General features: G+C 40.1%; 1 protein-coding gene across 1 annotated transcript in view; it reads right to left on the bottom strand.

Moving 5' to 3' along the window:
- The window catches only part of COL4A6 (collagen type IV alpha 6 chain), a 119,885-nt gene that overhangs the window by 15,378 nt on the left and 81,068 nt on the right, over window positions 1-23,439 (bottom strand). The window contains 13 exon segments of the mRNA XM_009646512.2: window positions 532-639; window positions 1,126-1,197; window positions 6,253-6,436; window positions 7,028-7,207; window positions 8,189-8,349; window positions 9,268-9,372; window positions 11,069-11,218; window positions 12,061-12,171; window positions 12,888-12,957; window positions 14,273-14,326; window positions 15,519-15,563; window positions 16,481-16,540; window positions 17,936-17,989. Of these exon segments, the coding sequence (XP_009644807.1) occupies window positions 532-639; window positions 1,126-1,197; window positions 6,253-6,436; window positions 7,028-7,207; window positions 8,189-8,349; window positions 9,268-9,372; window positions 11,069-11,218; window positions 12,061-12,171; window positions 12,888-12,957; window positions 14,273-14,326; window positions 15,519-15,563; window positions 16,481-16,540; window positions 17,936-17,989 (1,354 nt within the window).

The following is a 23,439-nucleotide window of genomic DNA, read 5'->3' as shown; positions in this document are numbered from 1 at the left end:
CCCCCTATTGAAAGGATAAGAGCCATATCCAGAGAAACCTGATGGATACACAGCAACATAGCTTCAGGAACCTTCCCTCACCACCGCTGCTTCTTGCCCTTTATTTACACAACCATCAGAAATTCCCACAGCTAAAATGAGTCCAAACACTGTGTACAGTGTGCCTTTACCAGAGCACCACATGGCTTAAAATAAGTTTTACTAAACTTGTAGTTAACCTAAACTGTAACAAAGCACATGATGATGGTCTCTGGAGAAACAAATTGTGTTGTTTGTACTCTTTTCTTCCAGCAGCGATATAATATTATAGGCAGGTAACAAGTATCTTGAACATTGGCTTTGTTTTCCTCCAAGCTGCAATCATTTGCTTGCAGAGATTGCATTTGGAAGGAGTACAACGGAGCTCTCAATGGAGCATTATGATGAATGTACCAGGCAGAAAAGTGGCCTAGAAGGTGAGACAACTCTTTTGAAAAAATAACGTACACGTTAATCAGACAATAAAAAGAACTCCAGTAACTTCCCTCTTACCAGGTTCCCCTTGCAAGCCTATTATTCCTGGAGACCCTGGTTGTCCTTTTGACCCGTGTAATCCAGGTTGGCCTGGAATGCCAGGAAAGCCTTTGCTGCCTTTGGGACCTGAGGGTAAAAATATATTAATAAATAATATTAATGAATGAATAGTGGAAGACAAAAACACAGGACGGAAAAACAGGATCAGATCTTTTCTGCAAATCTAGTGCTGAAAACACTCGCTGGATGCACGATTTAAGCTAAATAAAGTCTCAAAGCCATGGCTGTTTCATCAGCTACATAAACACAGAAGGAAAAGGTTTGCATTCAGAGGCTACTTGAAAGAAAAAAAAAAAGAAAAAGAAAAAGAAAAAGAAAAAAAAAAGAAAAAAAAGAAAGAAAAAAGAAAGAAAAAAGAAAAAAAAGAAAAAAAAGAAAAAAAAAGAAAAAAAAAGAAAAAAAAAAGAAAAAAAAAAAGAGAACATTGCTCTGCCAGTTAACTCTCTGGAATAACTATCACTCGGAGGAGATTAATTAGCAGTATTATCTTCCTTGAGGAATAAGTGCTTCTTGGTAGTCAGCCAGTGCATTACAGTCAGCTTGTCTCCCTACCTGGCAATCCTGGAACGCCAGGAGTCCCTGGGGGCCCATATGCTCCAGGAACTATGCAGGGCAAGGTGATACCTAAAACAAAGAAACACTGGAGTTGCACACAGCCCCTTTCAGAGAGACGGTCAGAAGAGGAACATTTAGTATCCCAATGTTTTTTACAGGACGTATAGGTAGCTGTGAGTGAACTTATGCACAAACACTGTTGATATCTCAAAATATGTGATGTTAAAGAAAAGGCATTCAGAGACTGGCAATTGTCTCATCTCATCCCTACTACTGACTTATTGCAGGTAGCAACTACTGCTGTAGCATGATATCCATGGCTTCCACTCAGCAACTGGTCTGCCCTATGGGAGAGGCTACGCAAAAGGCATTGAAAAGGCGGTCCGTGACTTGGAGAGCTTCAGGTCTAGGCTGAGAGCTTTCAAAGTCAGTGGGAGCTGATAGGTGTTCCTAACTTTTAAAAATTGAGGATGTTTCTAAGCTGTATATAAACAGTATGCTATAGTGTGAAATTCTAAAATAAATGTGCACATGCATGATAAAACACATCTCTAGGGAATATTGACAGGTGTTTAAAAAAGCCCCTGTCACCCAAGAGTTTAGGCCAGACAGATGCATGCATGGAGGGTAAAATAGCAAGGATTTTTTATTTCAATCTTACTCTCCAACTGCTTCTTCTACAGTCTGTCAGATTAAGAAATAACCGCATGGCTTAAAACTTTATTAGCAGCAAACAAGACTCAGCAGTTGCAAAGCTCTTTGACTGATGACTTCCACCTCTCCAAAAAAGGCTCTGTTTGTACTAGCAATCCCTCTTCAGTGAAATGAAATTTATGTGGCATTATCAGATTGCTAGCACATCAGATTGACCTGAAAGATCTCCAGCACTTCCAACATTCCTCCTTGTAGGTCACTGACAATTTGAAATCACATTCACAGAAATTATTATCACAAAAACTAATTCAAGACCTTCCAACTCCAGAAATGTTTCCGGTTATTTTAAGAGGAGTCTGTGCTAGAACTATAGAATGAGTTCCTACACTGTAACTGCTGGCTTAGCCTTAAACTATTATAGATGTACTTTCTAAAACTGAAAATCTAAAGGACTTTATAAGCTATTTAGTCAGAGAGTTTACATACTACTAAAGCCTACTAAAGAAAATTTGGGGAAGAGGGGTGTTTTTTTTCTGAACACTTTTATATGCACAGAGGAACAGCTGCCTAACTGCACTGTTGCCCAGTATTTGCTAATTCAAATCTGGCATCAACTACAAGGCCGATTAAGGATGAGATCATCAGGTATCACAGATACGTTGCTTCTCATTTCCTTGCAACTCTCTTTGCAGGATCCTGCTATTCAAGCTCCACTCCCAGACTGACAAGCCAAATGTATTCATCAGCCATTCAAGAGCACTCCAAATTGTACAAGACTGCTTTCAGTCCTGAGGAGGTAATCTGGTCTAAATCAGGCAACACTGGAAGGATTTCATCCAGTGCAGCAACACAAATTAAACACTTTTTTACAGAAAAGATTAACATTTTCAGCTGACTAGAAAACTGTATTTACAAAAGACCCTGAGTCAAACTATTTCCTGGATAAATCCAATCAAATCAGTGGACTTCTGTATGGATAATAAATAACGGGTCTTTGCTTCTGACATTGACAGTGGGAATAGGGGCCTCAAAATGACATAGGCCAGGACAAAAACTCATCAAGTAACCCAATATGTCTTTTTTGGTGCAAAGGCTGTAAAGATTCCTACACATTTTTTGGTTGAAACAGTGCCAAGAACTGGTTCAATGACATTCTTCTTGGGTTCTTGTCAATAGATTCCACCTCAGTTCAGAAAAAAGGCTGTGTGAAAATCTTCTGACTTTGATGCCTACATCCAACTAGAGATGGAAAGTTAAGCTTTCCGTTTAGGGGTCAGCCCCAAACCCCAGGGTAGGCAGATTTGAGCATCCCTCTCTCACAGTGCCAAATGACACTGCCAAATGATTCTGGTTTGACCTCCCATTTTTATCCCCTTTCATTCCACCCTCAACCCCAATTTTCATGATTTCATTATTCAGACTCGTGAGAAGAAAGAACAAACCTAATCTCAAATTCCAGCTAGTTGGGGGCTGCTAACAGGTATCAGCTCTACTAAGCTAAAGAAAGAAAAAGCAAGGCTCACGTGGAAAGTGAGATGTAGCAGGGAACGAGAGGGTACACAACCCCCAGGGTGTCTAATTTACTCACATATTGAGAGGCTATGCAAATTCTGAAGGAAACATCAGAACATTTTCTACTTTGATGTGAGAGAACCAAAGGTCAGTTCTCAATTCATTACATTTATCTTGATGTAAGGCGTTCACTGATAGCAAAACGCATTTAAAATGACTGTACTCATGATAACATATCTACACAGAGTTGCAATAACGCTTCCATTCTTAAAGCTGAAGAGTGCTCTATTTTCATTTGTGACAGCAATTCATCTTTATAGTCACTACTAGCTTTAAGAACAGAGGTTCAAAACTAAAATGCCTATGATCCAATTTATGCTTCAGATAGACATGGGCACCTAATACCATGACTGCAAGATGTAACACACGTTGCTGCCTGCGCTTGGGTACACTTTGGCAGGGCATTCTTTTGATAAAGTAAAAGTTAAATGGTGGGGACACAAAACAAAAATTCCAGTTCTGGTCTTCTGCAATCCTATGTGAGCCTGATGCTGAATGCTTTATCAGACAAAAAGCTGAGGTCCATCTCTGAGATATTTCTTCCTCAGACACAGTACAATAAAGAATGGCATTTTTCAAAAAGCAAGCATTCGGGACAGCAACTGGCACAGAAAGGGAAGTTTAATTAATACTGTTGCGTTCGCATCACATGGCTTTAAGGACTGTCTTACGTGAGTTTTCCGAAAACAACTTTGTACAATAGCATATTCTATATTTGACATTATCAGCCAGCTGTAGAATACTTGAACAACGGATATTTCATGTGAGGATAACTGAAAAGCAAATAGGACTGTTTCCTTGTGTGTTTTTCAAAATGATGTAAGCAAGACTTAGTGTAAAAATTATATAAGCAAAACTTAGTGTTTCCCAGCTACTTAATACCCTACATTACCACAGTTTACACAATAATATCCCAGTATCAAGGAAATCAAACAATTATGAAACCATCATGTCAGCCGTAAAAGCAAAATATGGGCAATTCCAACATTTTTGAGTAATCTCATAATACCAGGTAAAATCAGTCTAGCTTTTTATAAAATACCGAGTTAGACTTTGCCAAAGCAAGACTGTTTCACCCTGTATTACTGCACGTGGCATGAACTCGAGCAAAATTCCTCAGTGGTGTCTTTGACGTGGTAACTTCAATAGGTCACAGTCTCTTTTTAAATGTCTTTCCTCATTTTCACGAGAAGGCCTTTCAGTCTGGGCAGTATAAGAAATGATTGTCTTCCACCCACACACATTTCTTTAATATTAGATGAAACTTACTACATCAAAGGCCCTTTTAATGTATGCAAATTATTTCCTAGCATGGAGGGAATGATGCATTTGCAAGTTTTCTTACACAACTCTATGGAGGTGCAAACTGAACCGGCTAATGACTTATTCACACTTTCTCACATATTTTGACTATAGATACACTTCTACAAAGGACCGTTCATTGTTAGCAAAGCTTTGATGTAGCATTCATAATAAGCTGGCTTCTGATGCGCTCCGCAGAATATCTGGAGTTCACATCATGCACAGAGCATTTTACTTTTACTTATCTTACAATGCAATTTTAATTTAGTGGATTTTGTAAGAGACAATTTACCAAACAAAGATGTAAGCATTCATAGCTATGAATTAGTAAAGCTTTTAGCATTTAGCATGTGACTTGAATTGGAAAAAAAGCTTATGCAGACTGTTCCAGGGGGACATTAATGCTCGCTGTCTCCTCACCCCATAACAACAACCCAGCATGACACTGATGTGAGGTAACGTGCCATCCAGCAAATCTGTGCAACCTTCCCAGTGCTATTCTGGCCTAGCTTGTACCCCCCTCGGGGTTTAAGATTCCTCTGCCAACTCCTCATACTGTAGTGGCCTTACCACCAAGGTTTTTAAACTCAGAACATCAGTTTATCAGCCTAGAAACCTATGCAACAATATTATGCCTGCAAATATATATTGATTCTGCATTATTGATGTTGACCTAATTACAAACCTAGAAGGCTAAGTTTACACAAACGGAAAATACACTGAAAAACAGCAGCAGCAAAGAAAAAGTACTGTTTACCTTAAATTACATTTAAATGGCTGATATGGAATCAAGGCACTGGGATTAGCTCTGTGCAGCCATTGTTATGAAACCATTTTCCATAAACGTTTAGACATAAGACTTTCCACCTAACTCAGTTTGAATGCTGAGAATGAACAGAAAATGTCATACATGAAACATCACCAAACCTATATTTACTGACCTGATCACTTGTCATTATGGTACACTTTAGGTACATATAATGACATATCGACTGAGCCAAACTCTAGTACCTCAGGGAAGTAAACAGCTCAGAGCTGGCTGCACCAGTCATAGCTGAACTCCCGATCTGACTGTCATGACAATGCCTCATTCACCAACGCCTGTTCATACATACAACGTACCACAGCTGCTTCTTCAAAAAAAATCTGGAGCTCTTCTTATTTCAATAATAGTAATAGTTCTGAAAACTGATTCAGAAGTCTCATATAGCAGTGAGTTACTATTTTTACCTGGACAATGAAGTAGGCTGTGCTTTTTAAAAACCTCATTTTATCAGTCTTCCTAACTACCTTTGGTGTAAAATGGTTCTCCAGCAATAGTGAGCAGCTTCATGTAACAATATTAGTATTTGAGTGCTGAACTCAAATATTTTCTGCTTATTATCTATGTCCTCCTGAGCATTACAACTTGAGAAAGCTGTGACTGCTGTGTGAGGTCTGGTGAGCCCACAGAGCACTTTCAATTAATTTGAAGAGAAATCTTTAATCTAATGCAATCTTGTGGCCTGGCTACATGCACAGCAGTAAGTTGAGTGCCACTTGGCTTGTAGCAGCTTTGTGCCTTTTCAAAATAAGAACAGACCCCACAACACCTACCTGAAGGCCCTGGAAGACCTGCTTGTCCGGGAACCCCATCCATTCCTGGGTCACCTGGCGGCCCACGAACTCCACTAGGACCTGGATATCCAACACCAGGAGAACCAGTTTCTCCACGATGGCCCTTGGAGCCAGGTAATCCTGGCAGTCCTTTTTCACCTGGGAAACCTAGCCCACCATCACCCTGTGCACAACAAAGACAATTATAGCTGAAAATCAAAGAGATGTAAAAAGAATATACACCACTATCATTTTAACAAATGCATAAGAGTTTGGTCAGTTCTGTGCAACATTCAGATGGGCTTGGGAAGGTACAAGGAAACCACTGTAAATTATCCATCATTATTTCAAAATGCAGGAAAGCTCAGTGACTATTAAAAATAGTATTTTAAGTTGTGTTTGCCAAAATGTAAATATTATGTATTATGAAAGACATTTACTTTCTTCTTAATTAAAAAGATTCTGGTGTGACTTTTCTATTCCAAGATTTAAGTCATAATTATGCCTACAGTGTCTTTTATCTTTTAGGACACAACATAAAATAGCATTAGGGTCTACCCCACTACTGGAAGTTTATCTCTTGACTGGGTAGCCAGAGGCATAACAAGTGTCAGTTATTAATCCTGGCCAAGACAAATTTGTGCTCAAGGACTGTGAGCTTTTTATGTATTTGGAGACTTACCACAGGGCTAATCAGGATTAGTAAGCCAGGCCTTTCTATTGTCTTTGCTCCTTATTCCAATTCTGAAGCACTGCTAAGTTAATCTGAACTTACTGGAGGGCCTGGCGGGCCTGGCAAGCCTGGAAGTCCATCCCTGCCAGGGGTTCCCGGAATGCCTGAAGGTCCTCTGGGTGCTGTTGCACCACGGTCCCCAGGAGCACCTCTGCCTGTTGCATAGGATGAATCTCCTTTTTCACCCTTAAGGCCTGGAAGACCTTGCTGACCAGCCAAAGCCTACAGACCAAAAGGAAAAAAAACCAGGAATATGAACATGCAGAGAAAAGGCTTTGCTTCTTAAAAATGTCATATGAGAACAGGATACAACGACTGGAGCTAGAAAGAATCTCCAAAGGGCTTCCTATTGTATACATTACACTAAAAAAAAAAAAAAAAAAAAAAAAGGAAGTTTGATTATTTCCAAATGTTTCAATCGAGTCACTACAGCTTTACAGTGGCAAGCCAAACAGTGGTATATAGCACTATAGTGACAGCAATCTTGGGTGGCATCTGGGAACATTACATGATATAACAGGGCCCAAGCATTGAATCTTCTTCCCTATTACTTGCTGTGCTGCATTTACTGACACTGATAAACATATACTCTGAAGACAAAAGATGGGTATCTTTATGGACTACGATTTTCAAAAGTAAATACTGCCAATGAGCAATGCTCAGCACTCTGGAAAATCCTGTTTGTTATGGTTGCTGTTTCATAAAAAACCCAGCTCAACTCTCACTAATGTATTTAGCATACAGCAGTTGAGAGGGAGACTGCATCTATGGCACACAGTTTTTATAGCTATGAGCAATGGTGTGGAAAGATCTCACCATTTGATTTTTCAGGTCTTCTCTCCATGCAGATGTATATCTGCTTCCCCAGCCAGCCCTCACTTAGGAAGAATCCTGGGTCTAATCCATGTATGCCTATGGCCAAGAAGCCCTGGCACAAATAATTGTTACCGTTTTCCTCTTGACTGCTAAATGCAGTTCTCAGAACTTAAGAACCATTTCTTCTCTGTGACAATTTCTCTACTTTCAGCTTCTTTTCACAGATCAGTTTCTGGGTTGCTTTTTTTTTTTTCTTCAATCCAAACAAGTAGAAGAAATTATGCAAAAAATGTGTTCTGCTTTCACTACAATCAACACCAGCAATTGTACATGGGCACTTTTTCGCCTTTAATTCATGACAACCAATATAAACTCTTCCTGCCTTACCGGAGGGCCTCGCAGTCCTGGTGCACCCACAGTGCCTGGGTCTCCACCAATGCCCTTAATCCCAGGCACACCAGGGCTTCCTGAAGGACCTGGTGGACCTGAGATGCCTTTTAGACCAGCTCTTGTAACTCCTCCATCACAAGCACAATCACCTGCCTCTCCTGGAAAATACAGTCAACACTCCAAACTCAGTTTCATTTGGATAAAGACCTTTCTCATTTGCAAGAGCTCCAAAAGCAGTATTTGACTCAATTAGGACATAGCCATTCTCATATGATTTGATTTTGTGCCTACTCTGCTCAGGTGATGTCAGTGTCAAGCGAGTGGAGCTCAAGTTTTGTCCAGGTTAATTTCTATGCAATCCCCATCACCAAATTACCATGTACAGCACGAACCTCAGCACTTCTTGACTTCTTCCCAAAGGTTTAGACTCTCCTAAACAGATGATTTTAGGAGAGTTTTATGACAGAAGTCTTGTGGTTTTGTAAAGAGATAGTTACATGTCAGAGAAAGCAAATCCATGCTCCCACTCACCGTAGGTTACAATGACCCTCAGCTGGATATCTTTGTATTTCCCTGAATCATAACTGGCCATGGATTCAAAACAAAGCACAGTGATGTCTGTGTCATCACGCTTTTGCTGCTGGTTCTGTCACATACTAAGACCCAAATTCTCATAATTTTTAAGTACAGAGGAGAATAAACTTTTCTCTGTCATTTTCAGCCTATATTGCAAAAAGCAGTGAACAAGATTTTATTTCTAAGTCTTTTTATTATGTCTTATGGCTTTAAAGTATAACTTACTTAGCTAATTTTCTGGGTATGAGCTGTTTATCTGCTTATTTGCCTGAGTGGAATAGGAAGTAGGAAATAGGATTTTGCTGGCAGTGCTGGGCACAACTATCTCTAAATTGTAAAGGCTGTTGGCTCCTTTAATCCATCTCAGCTTCCTGTGATTTGTCATAAAGACACTTCCACCTCATCAGATATTAATCCACCTCAGGATATTAACCACATGTAAATATCTTTCTGGGGCCCAGTGACCGCCAAAAGGCTCTCCCAAAACAAGAGTCAGTTACCTTTGTACCCCTTTGGACCCAAGGCTCCTGGCAGCCCTCTTTGTCCAGGCTCCCCTGGGGCCCCAGTCCTCCCATTCAGGATCGTGTCTGGGGGGAATGAAGGGCCTATATGCGGAAAGAAGGCAAGCAAAAGCCATGAGAAGGCTAGATTTCCAGCTCATTAATTACTTACAATGTCAGTTATGCAACTGCCAGAAACGGCACCGGATCAAACTGCAACTGCGGAAGTTACACAAGGAGATGAAACTTGGTTGGTATTACAGGCTGCAGCCCTCTGCCATATGTTTGCTTCCAGCTTCTCATACAGAAAAGCAAAAGCTCTTACAATGCGAATGCAACAGTTTCATTCCTCTACTGCTCTACCATTGCACTTTTTCAAAGACTTAACAGTTGGCTGAAGAACTAACCAAACTGTGAACAGGTTGTATAAAGAAGGGCAAATTACTAAGTTCAAAGCAGATGTGCCTTTACAGCTCTGGGAGAAGCTAAGGCTCATATGGATAGAAGTTGAGGGGACAAATCAATGTACTGGTGATTGCGATGACTGGCTATTGTCCTTTTTGTTGGCACAGAAGCTATCGTATACGAGCAGTACCTCTCCTGCTGCTGGCATGGTAGAGTCATCCCCAGGGCAACCTGCCTTCTGCAGAGCTGCTCGACCTCTCATTAAGTTGCCGCAGCTCAGGAAAGAGACTAAATGGCAAAAAGGTTCAGGGGACTTTCCCCGTCCCTCACTTTATAACTGCAGGATTATTATCTACATCTCTTTATATGCTGAATAGAATGAGCTGACAGAAACAGCAGTGGAAAGTGATCTAACATAATCTAAAAACTACTGTGTCTGAAAACCCTTCCCCTCAGTGACAACAGTAAGACGGAGTGCTGACCAGCACCCGTCTGATGTTCCATGGAAACAAACTGCAACCATCAGCTAAAAACAGCTACAAGAGCTTTACAGACTCTGCAGAAAAATGAGCCGGATTTGACTAGCAAACAGTTATTGATAAGAGAGCACTTATTCCATCTCCACAGAAAATCATTTCATCAGACCACGCTCATTGGCTCCACCACTGGAGTGTGCTCTGTTTTGAAAGGTTGGCTCTCAAAAATAAAACAGCCTGTTTGAACTCAGTTTATGGCAGAATAGTGAAACACAAGGTTTGTGTAAAATCAACCATTTTCATGTAATATTCAATTTCTGAGAAAAACAAAACAATGCATAATTAATCCAATTGGGGGCTCCATACAAATGAACATGTAAAAATAAAATCACATTTCCTTAGTTCTGAAAACTGTCTCTTCAGGCATCCTATCTATTCCTGATCTGGTGTCCCTGCTCACTGCAGGGGGGTTGGACTAGATGACCTCTAGGGGTCCCTTCCAACCACAAACATTCAATGATTCTACGATTCTATCTGACTCCTGGTACAAAGATACACAAGACTAGATGTTTTCCCCAAGTGCTTGTAAGGTCATGGTCTATTCTTTATCTAAGTCAGTAGGAGACTAGCTTAGAACTTCAAAGTTCTCTATGTCATAAATTGTGTCTACATAACCTTGTGCTTCAGTCTCTCAGAGTACCACTCTAACAATAATTAGCTGTATTTTCTTACTTCAGAGGGGTGGCTGCTGATATATATATATTTAAGGTTGTGAGTTACAATCCCAATCAGGTGTCAAGCAAACGTTTAAGATTTACAGATGAATAATCCTCACTGGCAAAGAAATAAATATATAAATGATTATTTGTCTCATTTCACTCTGAATCCAATATAAAAAAAGATGTTAAAAATATACCTACGTGGTGAACCAGGCAATCCTGGTGCTCCTGGCAGACCCGGTAAACCATCTCTGCCGGGAGTGCCCGGTAATCCAATCGTTGCTCTTCCCGGTTCTCCCACTTCACCTTTAAGACCTGGAATACCTGGAGACCCTCCAGGGCCCATTCCATCTAGACAACAATGACACAATGAGCAGCTCTCTAGCAGAAAACACATTCTAGTATTTTTAATGTTAGGAAAATTACTGTTGTGCCCGGAACTGCAACCATATTAGCACAGAATAATTTATGATTGCACACAAAGATAAACTTACTAATCGGAGGCACCAACTGGTTCCCATTTACACACTCTTTTGGTTATCCAAAAAACTTCACAGGGCTGCATTTAAGTCCCACTGACCAGTTAGTCAATTAACTATGTAAGATTGAGATTTATTTATTTTCTGATTTCTTTTGAGTGAGATAATTTCCTTAGTAGTTCCTAGTCTCTGGATCATTGCAGGCCAGGCCTTCACAGATGACATTCAAGTGAAACAGAAACTTTCAAGTGAGATTTTTGGAGGCACAAATGGGTTCCAACCACAGTGGGTTTATCGAGCCTATCTGTTAGCACTCCATTGCAAATATGAAAAGTCATTAAAAAAATTTTTTTCAAAACCATTTGGTATTATTTAAGATGTAGGAAAGGTTCTGCCAATCAACTCACTTGAAATGGAAATCAAACAAACAACCTCCTGTGTACATTGCTACACCAAATATTCACACCTGAAGACCTACCTGGGCTGTAATCATTGTGGGACTAATTCTGCTCCCATCCAAGTCAACATACTTGGTTTCTCTGTGTGTCACCCCTGCCTCCTATGTCTCAAACAGCAGTCTGCAAATCAGCCAGCTGAAGGAGCAGGGAGAGGCTTGCTCCAATACTGTCACCATCTCCAGGCCACTACCCACAGTCTTCTCAACAACAAACACAGAAAACAGCCTGCTAAGGGCACTGTTAGCAGCTGCTTTACCTCTCTCTAGGCCTGGAAACCCTGGAGCTCCTGGAAGGCCTGGTAAACCACTGATCCCTTCATCTCCTGGAGGACCAGGTATTCCTGGGTTTCCAGGGTCACCCTGGGCACCTATTAGACAAAAACAGAGAAACAAGGAAGAAAATCTCATGAGAATTTCTGTTGAAAGACCCTGTTTAGTCAACTACCCTTGTGGCCACTGATTTCATTGACAGCAAAAGTTGCAAAGCTGTCAGCCTGTTAGTCAAAGTTAACAATAATGGGAAAAATTCCTCCTGATTTATTAGAGGTTGTTTCAAACTTGACTGCATGTGAAGGAGGAAGAATAGGATGGATCATACAATTCGTACCCTTACCTTTATACCTTTAGAGACTGTTCCCATCCAGGTCTCAATCAGCTGTGGTGTTAATTAAAGCTCATTTTCTCAACAATATTCTTACCACACGGATCGACAAATAATAGCAGAATGACATTCAGAGCACCCATTTCCAAGCAACACAAGGAAGCCATTTTTCCTTGGTACACTGAAGACAGACACACAGGTAGACACACAGCTCACACACAGTCAGCCTCCCAGGCACTAAATCTCATTCTGCCTTGAAACATCGTTCTGTAATGTGGGGATGAAAGGTTTATTGTAAACTCCAAAGTTATAAACATGGGACCAAATGTACCTGTATGCCAATGATACAGAAATTAAAGGAAAAATAACATGGGATGGATTAGACCCAGTACACAATGTGGAAAAGTGGTAAAATATAGTAAGAAGGAAAGTTGGATCAGAAAAAGTGCTTTAGACAAGTTCCAAACCAAAATGGAAACGTACCTGAAATGACTACACCTTCTCTGTCAATAACAATAGGAGGGCCTGGGGGACCGATGTCACCTAATTCACCCTGTAGAAGAAAACAGATTCATGCCACATTCAGATGGGTGGTGGAGGCGAAGACTGCTTGTCAGGAAACAGACTGTGTTATGGCAGCAATGTCTGTGGTCATTCACTAACCACCATTCTTCGTCTTGGTGAAGAATTCGCTTTGTTCTTTTGCTATTCAGAGTCATCTGCTCTCCTGAGTTACCTACCTCCTGTCTGATGAAACGGATGGCTGCTTCAGATAAAGTGTTTGCTACTATCCAGCTATCCTCTGAAGGCATCCCATTACCTCAACAGGAAGCACAGACGTGTATAACCGTGTGTACTGGAGACCAACTATCATATCAGCATATTTACCAATATTAGGTAGATCATATTTGCTCACCTTGTGGTAAAAATGAGTGAGCTGCTATGAACATACCCATTTTTAAAAGTATTCATCACTGCAGCTACCTGTTGCCTTGGAATCCTGAATTTCTAGGGGCTGCCAGAAAAATGGATTCCTCCATAAAATCACCCAGGTAGAACAAGCAAGTTGTGACAACTGCAGTATCATTCCTTCCTCTCACTCTTAACACAGTATCAAATCCTCTTTGAAACAGCAAGTGCAAAATCTGACTGTTGGCCAAATTGCCGTCATATTTATAATATAAACCCTATGCGGTGAGCCAAGGCAGTGCACACTTTGTTGCTTCTTCCACTAATACTCCTCTGTGCATAGACCTGTACTACTACTTCTTCCATGTGTTTTGCACAAAAAAGCCCTTCATTACTTCCATTTTACACGTCTGCCAACCATATACCAATATCTGGTAGCAAACTGCTTTCCAAGCATTTCCCACTCAGTTTTCAGATGCCTGACTACCCAAATTGTGAGATACCCAGAAAATGTCTGCTATGCATTGCCTATCTCCAGTAGGAGAAATTGAGCACATTCTTTTCAGGCTTGTCAATACCTGTAGATCTGTGATCTAAGCCTTCAAATAGCCTTGGCAACTATCTTAACATCCACTGACTTCCATCTAATCTTGCCTCAACTGTCCAGTAAATATGGCATTGGTGTAAGGATAAAGGAGACCAGAGAGACTGTACCTACAATTTTAAGTCATGAAGTTACATGAATGAACATTGTAAAGGTATTAAAATAGTGAAGTGTTCATAGTTCAGCAACCATTCATTTTTATCCTTAACAATAAAGTAAATGAGGAACCAAAACATACTGAAAATTACAGGGATACAGAAGTAAAGAAGAGATTTGATTGGGACAGTTATACTTGCTTATTCATGCAAGTATTTTTAAAAAAGCAATGCTCTAGTATCTGCATGTGAGAAGTTACCTTCATGCCTTCGACTCCATCCAGTCCTGGATAGCCTGGAATACCTGGATGACCCTGCAAAGTCACACAGGGGAACACTGTTACACAGTGAGACAGTAAGACAGTGGCATTATTTGTTAGCTGAGACATCTGCAGTGCCTGGACTTGAATCACAAACCCAATTCATTGTCCTACCAAACATGTGCAGACAAAATAAAGAAAGAGAAAACTCATGGCATCAATTTCTCAGCACTCACAAAATACCAGAGCTCTGGCATGAGGGTGCCCAAATCAGAAGGACACCTTGGAGTTCTCACAGAACCACAGAAATGTTTGTGGAGTAAGGAGTCTAGAACATTATTTTCCTTGTCCCCTCCACTTTCCCCTCCACTCTGTTCCCCCTCAAACAAATTATTGGCACCAAAACATTTAAAGTGACAGTGGGAAATCCAGCTCTCCATTCCCTGGTAGCATTCTCATGGACACCAAAATTCCCCTTCTGTGTGTGTGACTGGAAATCTACACAGAAGTGATCTACTGTTCTCTATTGGGTAACATATTCAACGTGGCCCAGTATGGATTGCAATCCCATTGCCACTGCAGACAAAACGGGATATTCCAAGAGCTCTGGAGCAGGGAACCTTAACTTTAAACATTGCTTGCAATTCTGAAGTCTTGGACAGCTGTAGGCCCCAATATAGCCTATACACAGTATTGCTAAGAAACCTGTCATAAAGGGTTTGGTTTTAATCATATAATTTTAACATACAGATATGAATTAGGTTATATAGGAGATACCATCCCCTTCAATATATCTTGAAAAAGACATAGATAAAGCAAAATATACAACAAGGTGACTGAATTCCAGGCTGCAAAATGAAAATTGTATTTCTGAAAGTTGCTTTCTTGAACAACTTCCACTGCTGTACCTGCAAGTGGCAGTGCTTTAACATGTTTTCAGCCACTTGATCACCTGCCCATTTCCACCCCCAAAAGGGGAAAAGTGGGGCAGTTGATTGTTCCTGGAGGGAGCGTACAATTTCCAGTCTGTGGAGGTGGTCCTCCGAACACATAGGGATAGCTAGAGAGACAGTTAAAGGGATCTAGAGTCTTACGTGGACTTCTAACTAGCTCTCACTAGTTTGATAAAGCAGGTGCGTTCATCCATCACAGAACTTGGAACCACTAGATAAGGAAGTCAGTAGATCTTAAGCAGTTAGATGGCTTCTGTAATTGTAAGTACGATATAAAATAAAAGAAATTTCACCTTTCTTCCTGGAATCCCATCAGATCCATCCAGTCCCAAAATACCCTAGAACAGCAAAAAACCATTAACTTTCAGAGGCTCCATCTCAGTCTGGTCTTATTATATCAGCCTGCAAATATCTCAGCACCAAAGAACAAAAAGGTAAGACTTTTGAAAGGAGAAGCTACCGCTGATTTTCCATATCTCCCAAATATTAATGATCATAATTGAAAGAATTCAGCAGAATAATTGATAAAAGAAGTCTTAACCTTCTTTAGCCACTGTCTTTCTAATCGTCGGTTCAAGTCACGGTGTCTGAACTTACTAGGAAGTTAGGTAGGTAGTCTGTAGTTATAAAGCCATGAAACAATGCAATCAAGACTTTTTGTCTTGGCAATTTATTCTGCAGATGCAGAACAGAATGCCTTGGTCTTCCTGTTGTGTATAAGCACGTCTCTGCAGGGTCATGGTGGTTCGAACAATCTATGGTTCGTGTGTGATTAAGTAGGCTGTTAATTCCCATATTCATTGACTAGTTTCATCTACTGCCAGCTTGCCCATTTCTTCCTCAAATATCTGTGTTCTCTCATGGCTGGTTCTGGCACTGACTAAGAGCTCCCTAAAGCCCCTGCAAGGCCTCTTTATTGTCTTCATTTGGACTTCCTGCAAGCTTCTGTTTCTGTGAAGCTTTCAAAAAAACTGGAAAAACACGGGCCCTGCAGTATTAAGACCTCCACTAAATACTTCTGCATGATTTTCTTGGACTGCCTTGTCTGTATACATCTTTCATCTCACCTTTAATCTGAGACTTTACTGAGATAAGAACTATCGGTTGGTTCTGTTGTTGTATGGCGCTGGCTACTATGGGACCCAGCCCTTTGTCTGAGACTCCTACATGCTTTGGGAATGCAACTTTCTGTCGATGAAAGGCCCACTGCATGTGTTTGAGAACAGGCATTTAAGGACTTTGTAAAGTTACCTACCCTGCCACCTGGTAAGCCAGGCACACCTTTTTCTCCTTTTTCTCCAACACCTCCAAAGCCCTAAGGAAAAATGTCAACATTAAATCTGTGGTCTGTTTGTAATTGAATAGCGCAGCCCTAAGACAACATGAGCACAAATTCATCTATTAATATAAACAGTAAAACAGAGAGACAAGGGGAACTGACTGTTTCTGCTGGGACTCTCTTGCCTCAGAAAGAAAACCTGTATCAACCAGATTTAGCAATATATGCAGTACATTGTCATCTTCTTCATTCCCCATGACTTCCATCCATTTAAACCACGGCACATCTCTCTGTAGCAAATGCAAGTAACTCCGTGCTATTAACAACAAAGTCCTGCCGCTGCTATTCTGTATTGTATTCTACATTTAGAAATTATTTCAAATCTCATTTCTTAACAGCACCAGCTCAAGGCAGTGCTCAGAGCACCCTTTCTCATTTCTAAAGCCTAAGAATGACACAAAACTAGCATTTTCACGCTCAACATTTGGAAACGTTTGGTGGTTTTCCCAGTCAGCAAGAAGTATCAAATCCAGAGACAGAACACCAGGATTTAATTTCAGTGAGAGTTACAGTAGTTAAGCAATTTTCAGGCTTCAATCTTGAAATATCTTATGGTTGTGGTTAAGTTCACACATATGTTCAACTCCATCAGCTTCAATGGGCGTCTTGTGATGCATAAAGCTAAACACGCATGTAATGGAACATGTCCAGAAAGGCTAATAACAAACTGTGCTTCATGTACAGGTTTTTCTTGTATGTCTTTTTACTAAGAACATCTGTACGTTGAAGAAACTGGCAAACAATTTATCTTATTAGTCAGAAGTTCCACAAAATATTTATTCCCTAAACTTATTGAAATAACCTGTGTTTACAAAAGGTTATAAGCTGGGAAATAGCTCTCTGGAACCCAGGGATAAATTGTTGTTCTTGATTCATACAGAGCTGCTGCTACACATTCCTGAGTTTACGAGCACTAATGTTGGAACAGCCCATTTTGAAAGGGTATATATAGAGACAGACAGAAAGATCTGCATGTGCTTTACAACTTTAAAGTAAAATAACAAAAAATATGTTTAGACATAATTAAAGGAAAAAAACCCAGGATTTTTAAAAACATGTCTAGCACTCTGTGGGACATCAAGAAACACTGCCATCAAGTGGCCATGTAATGGGTATGTCTACTTGCAGGTCTCTGCAAACTGGCTGTTTGTAACATCTACAGGAGGACAGCATTATCTTCTTTGCATCTCCAGGACAAAATATTATCAGATTACAGTTATGCTGTTCAAAAAGTCTTGTGGACATTTTAATTAGATTTTCAAAGTACTCTGGTGCCTAGAAACTCCTGTAGAGACCTTGTGAGCTATTCAGATGGTGTTGAACCATCTAACCCATATTAGGCATATATTAAAAACTCTCCTCTGTCCTTACCGGCACACCAGGCAATCCTTTGTCTCCAGGGAATCCTTGAGGGCCTGGCTCACCCTGACAAGGGGAAGAGGTGAACACAATAAATCACTGTGTCTGTGAAAGCAAGACTTTCCCCATTCCACCCATCATGCTCCTGTCTCCTAAAGCAAGGCCTTGTAATTTGTTTGTCGGCAAGTATACTTGATTTGTGTCATCGCGTGCCAGATACGGTGTCTCTCAGCACAGTGCCGGTGCATGCAACAGACTGTGACCACTTCCCATGGCTTCAAAAACCATTACTTGGGAACTGTTTTTCTATTGTCCTCCTCTGCTAGCAGTCAAACTAGAAGCATTGCATATCGTCATCTAGGGAATGGGAACATGCACAGTACTTCACGGAAAGCAGCAAAATAACATATGATGAGATAGTATAATGTCTTCACAGTCCTGCTTACAAATTCAAGAGTGAGCCAAAAGGAATGGCGTCTGTTTGAATCTCACCTCATGCTAATGTAACTCCACTAAGTCAGTCAATACCTCTCATGACTTATGCAGGGGCTCAAGCAAGCTCAGACTGGGCTCTCAAACCAGCCTGTATAGGTCCCAGATTAATTCAGTATGCCTAAATTTCATGCTCGTAGCAGGTCCATATAGCTTTTAATAAAAACACTAACAATCTAAATATGTATCTCAGTAAATGCCAGGATAACAGTAAAGGAGAGAAAGCTGATTATTTCAGAGTAGTGTGCATTATAACCAATGCAAAAGAGCTGGAGATTTTTATTTCTTTCTCTAAATGGATTTGGGTTTTTTGCTTCAGTTGACACAATTTCACAGGTCCAACAGAAATGAACTGCAGTTCATTTATTTTTAGGATTAACAATGAAAACCTTTAAATAGCTTTCAGATTTCTCCTTCTGAGAGGTATGCACTCTCCAGCGGTCCACAATAGCCATCTGGCAAATTAAACTAGTACAGAAAATGATCTTGATTTGGAAATATAACAGCCCTCACTGCCCAGTGATTTCATTCAGCCCTGAATGAAGGAACATGAGGAGGGGGAGAATTATAAGCTGAATTTACAGACCTTTTCTCCTTGCTTCCCTTTTGGAAATCCCATGAATTCGAGTATTCCAGTGGATGGTGGGGGACCTGGAGGGCCAGGCAGCCCTACATCACCCTGTTGGCAAAAGAGGAAGCTATTCACATAGGCAGAACTTGTTTGATTTCCTATGTGGCTTGTGAAATCAGAAAAAAGACACTCTATATCCCATGTACATAGTATCTACGTGCCTTAATGCTGGCATTAGGAGTTTGGTCTTGGAAGACAAAAGATCAGACTGAAAATGAAAATGAAAAAAATGCAATAAATCTGTTTCAGAAGAGTTGTGGATACAAAAAATGGCAAGGAAAAAAAAAGGCTCAGCTTTTGAATCAACAGGAAAACATTCCAGAAAAACTTTGGGGAGACATATGAAAGAAAAGAAGACAAGAAACGATGTAGAATGCTGAGAAACAATTTTAACAGCAGCAGAATCAAGTCCCAAATTGAGAACTTTGAGAAGCCCTGTTGTGCCAGTGTAAATTCTTACACAGACTGCAGGACACCCATTTAGGACAGTGAGACTATAAATTACACATTGGTTGGCCCAAATAATATTATGAAGCCAAAAATAATGAAGTCAGTAGAATAACTCAATACAAGAGGTGAGGGCCCAAAGAAACTACAAGACAGAGATTCAAAAGACGTGTAAGGACCTCATGTCTTGATAACCATGAAAATACTGCACTGAACTGAGAATTTCCCCTTCCTCCTCATCCAGAAAAAGCTCCCATCTGTTTTTTGTGTACCAACAGATAAAGAACCAACAAGATTCTTTAGTATTTGGACTGTCAATCAGTCCAAGAGAAGAAAACAAAAAGGAAATGAAGAAAATGCAAGAACCTAGCCACTTTCTAGAGAATCAAGGTGGAACACTAGAGCATTATTTAATACTCTTTCCAGAACAGAACAAGTTTCACCTACCTTTTCTCCTTTCTCTCCTTGAAAGCCTAATCCCATGTTACCCTAGGAGAGAAAAAAACACAATGATGAATGATTAACAAAACAACAGCAACAGCAGCATCACTATTACCTAGGCCAACAGCAGGGTTAAAAAAGCCAACAATCAGAAAGATTCAGTAGAAAGAAGACAGGAAAGGTAGGTACTTACTTTTGGACCTGGTGGCCCAGGGGGACCCATTGGACCCTAAATGTGAACAAGATCAAGACTTTATTTCTTTTGACTTAATTAGGATGCACACAATTGGAGCAATGCTGGGATCTGCAGTGGTACCTGAACATTCATCATTTGCCCCCAAAGCAAAAATAACTGATACACATGATCTTCAAGTCTTCACATCTATAATAGACAGCATAGCCCTTTGGTATTGTGGTTAAGAGCAAACTTAAATTTAAAAGCAACAAACACATAGTTCATTTTTACCTCTGACCAATGGAAATTCTCTTGTCTTGTAGTATCTTAAAAAAGCAACTCTTTAGCACATTTTATGATGACAAAGGCTCCAAACCTGCCAAGGTCAGCATATGCCCTCTAGTCCCAAGACAAGGAAGTGCTCATAATAGCATAATGTAGTGTTTGCAGACAGCACTCTAGGGCTTTGCTGGAGCCCTCATTCACCGTTGCTGCTCTGAACACTGCTCTAGAGAGGAGCCTTCCCTCTTGTGATTGGATTAAATTATCTAAGTGTAAGTATTCTATGCTTGAAGTCAGCCGTGCTCAGTCCTTTTAGATGCGCACACGCTTTTGCTCGTCACAACACAAGCACAGACAAGGAGGGAAAACTGCCATCATTTTGAACTGTTCTATCAACAAGTGCAACAGTTGAGGTCTCCTACCTGCAAACCTGGTAATCCTATAGGGCCCGCAGAACCTATTGGACCTGGAAAACCTTTGGGGCCCTACAAGAACAACATAGGACAAATACAGAATGTGCAGCACTTACCCCATCAAACCCCAATCAAAGACAAAGTGAGTCTCAGGAAACATTAAGTAATATACCCTAATTAAGAATGCCAATTTAAATACTGTAACAATCCATTTAATATTATTAGATGTATTTTGAAAATCAAAGTTATAGAATTCAATGGTAGAGGGAGTTTGATTTGAAAAAGGAAAACTGGAACAGATAATAGCAAAAATCTGACTTCCTCTACCATAATGTGGTACCATAACTCATACCATTACAAAGCTGGAATTGCTCCTGCTACTGGTATCACACATATAAATACATGGCCCACTAATTTGAAAAGTGTTCTTGAGAACCAATACAAGAAAAATTACCTACTTAATGTTCTTTAAAATCATTATTTCCCAAATTAAATAACTTACAGAAATTCCATCCAATCCAGGAAGACCATTTTCTCCCTAAATGATAAATGCATGAGTAAAAGTTACATTGTGTTATTGCAAGAATCTAAAAGTAACATTAAGTTTTGTATAAATAGCAATATTTGCTGTTAGTTAATATTAGATCAAGTATAAATGGGAAAATATTTTGACACCTGTGCTTCCATATTTAAATTGGGTAATGGAAAGATTCCAAAACTCCAAAACAACCATTTTATTTATGGGTAACAAGAGAAACTAAAGTGGCACAAAAAAAAAATTTGTATGAATTGTATAAATACTGGCAAAGACACTATCAAAAACTTTCATTACAAAACCACTATAAAATATATAAAAGCATATTATTATATCAAAATATCTGTATTTCCAATAAACACCAAAGCAAATAAAGATTATTTAACTTTTACCAACTTACAATGTGGGCAGACTTTTAGAAAAGTTCTTTATTTTGACCAAAAAAGTCAGTATGAGGGGCCTTACATGACAGAATAAATTTCTCAATAATTTCAATATTTAATGAAGCATGGGACTGCTAAATATTTCTGAATTCAGTACCAAAAGAGGTACTGAATCCTTTGTATATTTATTCCAAACCTAGTACTTCTGGCAAAAATCAAACCCATGTTAAGCTGGTGAGTGTTTGTTTTCAGGCAACAAAACCCCAAATCTTTTGCATGAGCATGTTCAAGAACTTATATACTATTCTGAACAATAAACAGAAGTAGTTTGTATTTTCTGTACAGGAAATAAAATTACAGACTTGATACAGACATTTCAGGGTGAGGTCCTTAGAGTAAAATCCTAACATCACAGTGGCAAAGGATGGAATACTATGGGTGGGATATGATATTCATGTATTTAAACCGAGACTATGACTCATTACTTACTGGTACCTCCCAGTACAAAAAGCCCTGGGAGGCAGCTAGGATCTCACAGTGGAAATCTAAACATGCACTTGGGAGTTTCCTGAGCTATTAATTCAACAGACCTGGCACATGCAAAGCTGTCAGTTACAGGAAAGTTCTGAGTGTAGCTGGGGGCCCCTCCTTTGCTACATCTGCATCTAGAAACACATATGCTACCTCATATAAGTCAGGATAAGCTTACAAGAAATTCCTCACATCCGTGATTCGACACCACAAACGAATGGTACTAGCTCTCCAGAGACAAGTGAAGGACCGGCAACTACACTGAACGGTAACAGAACGAGCAGTGTCCCAGCATCCCAGTATAGGATAAACAAGATCGCTGCAAAGACCAAGCAATTCTGAGAGTATTCTGCGTTGTCTTAATGAAGTTATTATAAGGCCTTTTTGACAGCTCTGCATTCAAACATACCCAGGACACCCAGGTCTAGCATCATGAGCAATCTAACCTGCAGCATCAGCCCTGCAACCTGTAGGACATTAAAGTGTTTCTTCTACTGCATTTTCTCTTACGTGATGACAAGTCTTACCTTCATTCCTTTAAGACTGCCTTGAGCAAAAACAGGTTCTCCTTTAAGGCCTTTTGGGCCAGGATGACCCTGATTTAAAGAAAAAAAAAAAAAAAGGTCAAAAATAAATTTCCGGAAAAAATCCTGATTTAGTTTTGAAAGAATTTATATTCAGCATAATGAACAAGGCAAACTCCTGGCTCCAGTGAACTGCAAAAGCACCACTGCAGCTTTGTCAAAGAAGCTGTGGTATTATGAGAACTTAAGACTTCCTGCAGCTTTAGAAAAACAAGGTATTTTCCTGTTTATATTAGATTTCCTTTTTATTTTAGGCCTTCAACAACTTTTAAGATCCTATTTGAATCTGCTTGACATGGTGTAACCCTCCTGTTCATATAGATATCAATGCCATCCAGAGGGACCTTGACCGGCTAGAGAGGCAGGCCTGTGCAAACCTCATGAAGTTCAATGAGGCCAAGTGCAAGGTCCTGGACCAGAGCTGGGGCAATCCCAAACATGGATTCAGGCTGGCTGATGAGTGGATTGAGAGCAGCCCTGTGGAGAAGGATTTGGGAGTACTGGTGGATGAAAAACTGCGTATGAACTGTCAATGTGTGCTCACAGCCCAGGCAGCCAACTGTATCCTGGGCTGCATCAAAAGCAGTGTGGCCAGCAGGTCA

The sequence above is a fragment of the Egretta garzetta genome, unplaced genomic scaffold (assembly GCF_000687185.1).
Source record: "Egretta garzetta isolate BGI_Z169 unplaced genomic scaffold, ASM68718v1 scaffold411, whole genome shotgun sequence".
In the NCBI taxonomy this organism is placed as follows: Eukaryota; Metazoa; Chordata; class Aves; order Pelecaniformes; family Ardeidae; genus Egretta; species Egretta garzetta.
Note: the sequence above shows the minus strand (reverse complement) of the source record. Positions and strands in the feature narration are given on the sequence as shown.